The following is an 8,429-nucleotide window of genomic DNA, read 5'->3' as shown; positions in this document are numbered from 1 at the left end:
AATACAAGTCTGATGAGTTCACTGTATCCTTGAACTTGGTTGACTGAAACAGATGGAAGGAAATGGACTTTTTAGGTTGGCCTGTGTCTCCAAAAAATCTGTCCTTTACTACAGTGGAGATGGAGAAAGAATGGGGTAGCACCTTATTGGCTCCATTAAGACCTTGCCTTTTGTGAGCATTGAGACTCACTGAATTATTGCTGGTAAATGGACCAGAAGATACCCAAAAATAGGTTAGTTCAGTACTAGGCTACCGTAGGGGGAGGGGCTGAGTCAGTGCAGGCAGATATTGGCTCTGTCCAGCCTCTTCATGGCTCTTTCTTGTCTGCTGCTTGTCCCACTGCACCAACAGCTTGTCTTTGTCACCTGTAGGTGCTGATTGGTGAAATCCAATCCGAATGACTTTGTACTTTGGTTGCAGTGTTGGACAAGCACTGGCTTATGGGAAAAAGCCCTACTGGTATTTGTAGGGAGAATAATGGTTACGTTAAAATCCCAGCTCAACCAGTGGTTTCTTCAAGTTGTTTTCCAAAGTTCAGTCCTTTTCTCCCTCAGATAGAATACTATAAATGTCTGTTTCTAGCAAAAGAGACGCTTGTAAAGTTCTCTTCTTTTTGATGGCTTTTTCTTCTCCCCAGTTCTCCCTCTTCACAGCTGTTCATAAACACTACAGCCTCCAGCAGTGGAAAGAGTTTGCTAGCCAGAATCCTGAGTGTCTTGAGGTAATGCTGGTCCTCCCCTGATCCCTTCCTTATCCCAGTTTTCCAGGTATCTCTTTTTGGCTTCCTGGGAACCGACCCTCACCTTCCCAGCCCCTCTGGCTGCTCACTGGGTCATTTGTGACATGCCAGTGGCCCTGTCTCTCTCACAGCATGTGGCTGCCAGCTCAGGCACAGGCTCTTCAGACTTTGAACAGCTGGAGCAGATCCTGGAAGCTATTCCCCAGGTGAAATATATATGCCTGGATGTGGCAAATGGCTACTCGGAACACTTTGTTGAGTTTGTAAAGGATGTGCGGAAGCGCTTCCCCAAGCACACCATTATGGTATGTTTCCAGTACCCTGTAGTTGGTACGTTCCTCTTCCTTCCACTCTTTCCAGACACTCCATTTTATGACGTCAGTTGATTTCTCCTCTGCTGATTTTCCTAGTCCACTGAATCTTGTCACTAGGTGATAATCCATGGTTCCATGCTTAAAATGTTCAGATTGGTTAGTGCAGTTACCTCTGTCCCTTGATACATGCCTTGTACATACCTACGGTATATATTCATCTGCCCACTGAAGTGGACATGCACTAGAATCATATTAGAGGGGTCGCGTGAAAGAGTTTTATTTTTTTTTTTACAAGCTTAGGGGAGTGATGGCAAGGCCTCATTTTCTCTACAGCATCAAGGGGTCTCTCTGTACTGTCCATTGGAAGTAAATACAGATGGATATTTAGCTTACATGACCACATCTCCCCCTTTCCCTGAAGCCAGAGATTTTATGATGTAACAGCTTAATGACAGGATGTTTGGATCTCTTGGCAAGGACGGGAAGATAAATCTGTAAATCAACTCTGGCCTTGGTCCAACTGGACCCCAGCTTTACCCTAGTGCAACAGTGATACTGGCCACTAACCCCCCTACCTCAGCTTGGGAAGTAGAGTCCTTGCCCAGTAGAGGAAACCTAGGTACCCTTCTTTGTAATAACACTGGAAGGTCATGGTCCAGGCATGCTGTGTATGAGAGCATGCAACCTCCTCTCGTTTCCGACCCTAAGAGTGCTGTTTTGTGCCTCAGGCAGGGAATGTGGTAACAGGAGAGATGGTGGAAGAGCTGATCCTCTCTGGGGCTGACATCATCAAAGTGGGAATTGGACCAGGTAAGCTGCTTCCCTGGGGGCCATGGGCTACCTCTCCACTGGCAAATGCCTGTGGAGCACTTCACTGTTCTCATTACATTCTTCTCAGGCTCCGTGTGCACCACCCGGAAGAAAACTGGAGTGGGGTACCCACAGCTCAGTGCAGTGATGGAGTGTGCAGATGCTGCTCATGGCCTCAAAGGCCACATCATCTCAGTAAGGCCCAAGGGCAGGGTAGGGCATGAGGCTGCCAAACATCTGTGTTTTCTGCTGGGTGTGGAGACTGTGGTAGCAGTGGATCAGGACTCCTGGGTTCCTGTCAGCTTTGAGGTGGGCTGTGGGGACATCGCTCAGAGTGCTTGGGCAATCCATGTTCTCTCTTCATAGTGCTCCTTACTTTGCAGGATGGAGGCTGCAGTTGTCCTGGGGATGTGGCCAAGGCTTTCGGTAAGGATGTTGGGAGAGCATGGAGGGAGGGTCCTGTAGAAGAGGATAAGTCACCTCTCAGGGTCAAGGATCAGGCTTGGAAAGGCTGAGAAAGCCATTCAAATTCTTTCACAATATGAACTAGTGACCCTGAAGCTGTGGTTGTCACCTGAGGCAAGCCAGCAAGAGAAATCCTGAGACTCTGATATGGACTGCCCAAGGGCAGGCCACGGCCACCTGTAGTATCCCCCGGACTGTGGGACTACAGTTAGAAACTTTTGCCCTTGGGACACTTGGAGTGAGTCTTGTTTAGCTGCACACAATGAAAAGAAATGACCAGAAGATGGCAAAAGCAGCAAAAAACGAGAGAGCAGGCAGGGAATCTCCAGATGCTCTTTTTAAATTCTTGGGGAAATCAAGCCCACTGAGTAGAGGCCAGAGCAGAGCAGGCCTGTGTGGGTTGTGGGTCAGCTAGGCGAACAAAACCAGGAAGATGTTAGACTCATTGTCAGGACTGAGAATTTGACGTGAGTTGCTTCTCAGGGTGGGTATGTGGGGACCTGGGCCAAATTCACTTCTTTCCCCCCCCTTGTGGATGCTGGCAGGGGCAGGAGCTGACTTTGTGATGCTGGGTGGCATGCTGGCTGGGCACAGTGAGTCAGGTGGTGAGCTCATCGAGAGGGATGGCAGGAAGTACAAGCTCTTCTATGGGATGAGTTCTGAAATGGCCATGAAGAAGTATGCCGGGGTCGTGGCTGAGTACAGGTATGTGCAGAGGTCCAGGAGCCGAGGGTTCCTGGAAAGCGTGACTAAGTAGGGTGGTGGCAGAACTCCTGGCTGCTGGGAGGTGCATGGTACAGTTCTCAGAGGAACAGTGGTGAGCTTGGGGCTCAATGCCATAGAGCAGGGGAGAGCCATCACTGGGCTTAAGGAACCCAAAAGGAAAAGGTAAGAAAGTTTTTCCTCCTCAAAGGGCCTCAGAGGGAAAGACAGTGGAGGTGCCCTTTAAAGGGGATGTGGAGCATACCATCCGAGACATCCTTGGAGGCATCCGCTCCACATGTACCTACGTGGGAGCAGCTAAACTGAAGGAACTGAGCCGGAGAACCACCTTCATCCGGGTCACCCAGCAGGTGAATCCAATCTTCAGTGATGAGAGCTAGACCTGAGCAGTTATGCCTTCTCAAGGCTCTAGCACCCAGGCGCAGGGTCCCTCAGGTGGGCTCCTCAGCCATCCCAGCTACTCTGGCTATTTCTTAATCATTTCCTGTTGCCTCACCCCTGAGGGCGCCTGCAGTAATTCTGTACTCTACACACAAAATGCCCAGGGCACTCACTGGGGAGCAAGCAAAGGCAGGCAGGCTGAGAAAATGAAGTCAGACAGTCAAATGTGAATCTGGGGATCCAGCATCCTGAAGATTATTAAAAGGAAAAGATGCTGATTCCTACCTAAGTATTTAATGGCCTTGGTCTGGAAGAGTGAGGCTCTTGAAAGCATGTTTTGTTAATGAGCTTCATTAAATAGGATCTTTGAATACCTAAAAAGCCCAAAAGTGTTGACATATTTTAAGTATCTCAATAAAGGGGCGCCTGGGTGGCTCAGTCGTTAAGCATCTGCCTTCGGCTCAGGTCATGATTCCAGGTCCTGGGCTCGAGCCCCGCATCGGGCTCCCTGCTCGGTGGGAAACCTGCTTCTCCCTCTCCCACTCCCACTGCTTGTATTCCCTCTCTCGCTGTGTCTCTCTGTCAAATAAATATATAAAATCTTAAAAAAAAAAGAAAATCTCAATAAAGAGATCCCAAGGACTTTGAAGAGATTCTGGATCTTTCTGCACAAGGCTGGCACCTGGGTGCTGCTCCAGGGCAAGTGGCAGTAGAGTTGGCACTGACCCAGTAGAGCCAAGGACAGGAAATACTTTTTCCATGAAGTATCTCCATTCCAGTGCCACCACCCCCAGGCAACCCGACGGCATGAGAGTTTACGAAGTACAGTGTGCTGTCAGGACACACGGATATTTTTAGCATAGCGAAGGGAAATTTCCCTTCCAGGCTATCAACCCTTCTTGGCACATGTGAACACCATCTTCCAGGGGAAGTAAAAAGGCAAAGGGATTCCTCCGGCCCTGGTGAAGCCAGTTCTAAGGAATGACCTACACTGACTTGATAGAAGCCTTAATTCCCCTTCCTCACACCAAGGCAGTGTTTTAACAGATCCAAATTTTAATTAACAAGGATTACAAAGTAATTTTAGCAAGGTAGTCGGGTCACCCAAGCCCAGGCTTCTGCTTTATTCCCACTAAACTGTAGAGCTGAGGAAGGAGACAGGCAGAGTGCAGAGGGAATCTCAGTCCTAAGTGTCTAGACCTGTCTCTACAGTCACAGGAGGGACAGACATGGCACTGGGGCCAGAAGTGGGGAGGTATTCATAGAAGGTGGGGATCAAGGTGTCAAACTTTGTCTTCTGATAGTTTTCCAGAGACTCCTGCAGAGAAGGGAGCAGGGAGACGCTATCATCCTCTCATTCCCTGAGCCCTCCATATTCTGGAGCATGTGGGTTTCTCTGTCTTGTTCTGCTCAGCCCCTTCCCCAGCTTTCTGTTCCTTCCTACTCACCCTTCCTTCCTTCTGGCCATTTTCTTCTTCATCAGAGTCCAAAACCAAGTCGCCTATGGTAATGACAGAGCTGCACAGAGATGGAGGACACACTGCAGGAAGGAAACCAGAGTCAAAGTACCCTTCTAGGCAAACAGGCCCTCAAGAGTCCCCGTGAGAGGAGGCTGTCTGACCCAGTCTGACTCAGAATACTTACATGGCTTCCTGGCTTTAGGAGGGGATAATGACAGTCTCAGGGGGTCCATGGGGCAAACCAGGCAATTCCTGCATTGGGAGCAAGCAAAAAAAATAAGGTGAGGGGAAAGCAGGCAAAGAATGTGCTGCTAGTAGGGAGAAGCAACTGTTCCACTCACTCTTCTTGCTCTGAAGCAAACACCTCAACTGGGTTCTCCTTCAGAGCCCTTCCCCCCAGGGTCTGGGATGGACTCTTTGACTTTCCAGTGGAAGGTGCTCTCGTGCCCCCAGCACCTGCTGGATCTGCCATGTCTGTCCCATGTTCTTCCCTGTTCTCAGGCTCAGGTAGGACTTGGGTTGGTGAACCCAGATTCCTAAAGGGGAACAGCATGACTGTGGGGCGCTCCTTATGGCCTTCCTTAGTGGATGCCCATCGGGACTGGATTCTTCGCCGGCCTAGAGGGGCCAGATTGAAGTGGTGGCCAGCCGTAGGTTCTGGGTGCTTCCTTAAGGCTGGTCCCTGAGGTAGGTGTGGGCCAGGCCTAGCATTTGGCAAAGGATCATGAAGTGCTAGTTTTGGTTGCTGAGGAGGATTCTGCTCTGTGGGCTCTGTCACGCTCGCTGAATCGGGAACGGAGCACTCTGAAAAACAAAATGCAGCTCCTCAGAACAGACAGAAACACAACTCAGTCTGGTTTCTTATGGCTCAGGTCCATGTAACCCTTCCAATAGCCCATCTCAAAAGGTCTCAGGCCAAACAATCCACCCCCAAGTTCCTAGTTCTCCCAGATGGTCCTCGTACCTGGAAGTGGCCACCCCATGTCCACACCATACTGGCTCAAGACAAAAGAAGAAGTGATAGAAACTCCAGGCTGCATCCAACTCAGCACATCCTGAAGCTGTGGGCACAGGGAGAGAGGCATGAAGACCACAGTCCTTGATACAGCCATCCCCCACTCTGCCCTTATTTTGTCCCAACAAAACCTGCTGTGTCTGCAGTGCAGGCAGGGCTTTTTCTAGCTGACACAAGTATTCAAAAAACAACTTTTCCATGGCAGCCAAAAAGGGTTCCCCATACTCTTGTTCAAGTTCCTGCAGGGAGGTAGAAAGGCAGGTGAGAAGAGGACTAGGGAAATGTTAGCCACATAACAGCTTCCAAGCCAGCCAGTCTCACCTGCAGCCTGGAAGCCAAGTCCACTGGGGCCTCTCCTAGTTGCTTCACCTGTTGGCAAAAGGTCTCCTGTGCCTCCGAGACCTTCCTCAGATCCTGCTTTGTCTGTTGAGAGCAGGAAAAGCAGACAATTTAGGGTCACCAGGACCCAGTGGCCGGAAGGAGAATCAACTTTGTGGCACCCAGTATTAACTGGGGTATAGGGCTTGTTCCAGGGATTACTCACAGCTTTGGGGTCCCGCACTACAGGTCCAGACTCTGGGAAATGGTGATGCAGGGCATTCAGAACCTGGGCCCACGGCCGGCCCTGCAGGATCAACTCCACCACTACCTGTAAAGGGTACTAAACTCGCAATCTCCACTTTGGGGCAAGCTGCCCTTTTCCAATGAGTCCCAACCCCAAGCAGTCGGCCCTCGGCCCTCGCATCCCTCCCCTTTCCCGTCTTCCAGCTCCTACTGGCTCCAATACCTTGGCCTTTAGGCCCATACATAGGCGTTCGTGGTGGCGGAAGCGAACTAAACCAGGGGCAGCAGCGCGCAATGATCGCAGAAACTCTAATACTCGCGGAAAATGCTCCACGCAGCGTCCCCGCACGACTTGCCAGCTGGCGGCGGCGGCGAAGCGCAGAGCCGCGGGACCGGCCCCCGGGGGCGTGGCCATGGCCGCGGGCTCCGCCCCGGGGGCAGGCCCTCTGGGTTCCTTCCTCCACGGCGAGGCTTCTCGACTCCTCCTAGGGGCGAAGCTTCCGGCGGCTTTTAGTGGCTGCGCTGTTTCGGTCTGCGCCGGATACTTCGCGATGCGATCTTTTCCATAGGCCACCGGAATCCTGGGGGTCTTCAACTCGGGCTGGAGCCTGACTGGAGAAGCTGGCCAGCTCCAATGGCACCAGGTTCTCTGTTTTCCACACCGTCGCCCCCTCAAGCCCGAGGGCTACCCCGCTTCCGGCTCTGCGGCCAGTTTCCCTGCCCCGGAAAAGGGCGGTAATGGAGAACCAATGGGCTACCGGGCAGGGAGACGTGACGTCGTGTCATAAGGCCACGCCCCAACAGATCGGGTGTCTCTCCCGCCCCGCTCCCTCCGCCCAATAGCCCTGGGGCGACGGAAACTGCTGAGCGGGACTCTCGGGGCCCCCGCCTGTCTTCGCGGAGCCTACAAAGTCACGTCCTTCTCTAAGGCTGGACTTACTTGCCTGGAAAGCGAGGATCATGCCCTTCCCTTCCCCCATCGTCTGCGCCACTGATGTACGATTCCTTACTTAATCCTAGCCTCGAAGCAGCCCCTGCAAAACCTTGCCCGGCGGCACGCCTGCTTCCAGTAAGAATTCAAGTGTCCCTTTTTAAAAACAGTAGAGGGCGCCCGCCTTTAAAAAATAAATACAAAGTTTGAAAAGCTACGTCAGGTGGTTAACTTGGTTTTCTCAGAATGATGAGACTGTAGGTAATATTTTGTGCTTTTCGGTGTTCGATATCTTTTTTTTTTGTATCCTGTAGTTTTAAAATAAATAAAAAATAAGTTTCCCTTTTCGGATTTCTGTCGCGTGCTTACTCCAGCCAGCCCCCAGATGTGATTGACTGACTTGTCTCCTTGTCACCCTTCCTGGTATCTCTTCTTAATTTCATCACCAAGTACAGAGCCTGGCACACTGTATATTCTTTAAATGTCGGTTGAATGAATTACCTTTCCTGACTACCTTACAGGGATGTAGTGGAACTACCCTTGTTTCGGACCATCTCCCTTCCTAGAGGTAGCGCCCCCAGGATCCCTCCTTGACTCACCCAAGATGAGTCTTCTCGGGTGATCCACAGGGACTGCTGGACTGAAAACTGGAAGTTACCTTCCCTTACAAGTTCTGCTCTTCCTCCTGGGCTCTGTATTTCTGTGCAGGGTGCCTCTCCTCACCTGTGAGTGAGAAACCCAGACCACAGCCCTTAACTCAGTCCTCCCTCCTCTCCACATCTAATTGTCACCAAGTCTAATCAGTTCTACTTCCTATGGAACCTTGTTCCAACCCACCCCATTTTCACTCTCACTGTCTCTATGCTAATTCAGGTGTTCCTGTCTCTCACCCTCCCCACCTCCAGCCCAACTCCTTTCTAATTTCTTTACCACATTGCTTTCATCATGAATCTCGTGAAATGCAAAACTGGTCATGTCATTCCTAACTGAAAGCTCTCTCTTACTTTCAAAAGAAAGCCCAAACTC

At 50.9% G+C, this 8,429-nt stretch overlaps 2 protein-coding genes across 3 annotated transcripts in view; one reads left to right on the top strand and one right to left on the bottom strand.

Annotated features, from left to right (window-relative positions):
- GMPR2 (guanosine monophosphate reductase 2) overlaps positions 1-4,082 on the top strand; it is a 6,477-nt gene extending 2,395 nt beyond the window's left edge. Inside the window, exons 4-10 of one of the 2 annotated variants that reach the window (XM_081830713.1) lie at positions 639-722; positions 872-1,045; positions 1,783-1,864; positions 1,953-2,059; positions 2,248-2,290; positions 2,875-3,034; positions 3,243-4,082. In XM_081830713.1, coding sequence (XP_081686839.1) covers positions 639-722; positions 872-1,045; positions 1,783-1,864; positions 1,953-2,059; positions 2,248-2,290; positions 2,875-3,034; positions 3,243-3,432 — 840 coding nt within the window. In that variant the 3' untranslated portion in view covers positions 3,433-4,082. Of the gene's footprint in view, positions 1-638; positions 723-871; positions 1,046-1,782; positions 2,060-2,247; positions 2,291-2,874; positions 3,035-3,242 lie in introns of both variants that reach the window. The other variant, XM_081830714.1, reaches the window with a different exon arrangement.
- A 116-nt stretch (positions 4,083-4,198) lies between these two features.
- Positions 4,199-7,472, bottom strand: TINF2 (TERF1 interacting nuclear factor 2). Its single transcript, XM_006739570.3, is given in 10 exon segments — positions 4,199-4,655; positions 4,658-4,751; positions 4,882-4,973; positions 5,078-5,145; positions 5,235-5,697; positions 5,858-5,954; positions 6,040-6,147; positions 6,230-6,331; positions 6,453-6,557; positions 6,696-7,472. Coding segments are annotated over 10 exon segments (1,443 nt in total). The 5' UTR covers positions 6,888-7,472; the 3' UTR covers positions 4,199-4,533.
- Positions 7,473-8,429: the final 957 nt, after the last annotated feature.

This window comes from Leptonychotes weddellii, chromosome 9 (genome assembly GCF_054177405.1).
Source record: "Leptonychotes weddellii isolate Sample4059 chromosome 9, ASM5417740v2, whole genome shotgun sequence".
Taxonomy (NCBI): Eukaryota; Metazoa; Chordata; class Mammalia; order Carnivora; family Phocidae; genus Leptonychotes; species Leptonychotes weddellii.
This window is presented reverse-complemented; position numbering and strand designations above follow the sequence as displayed.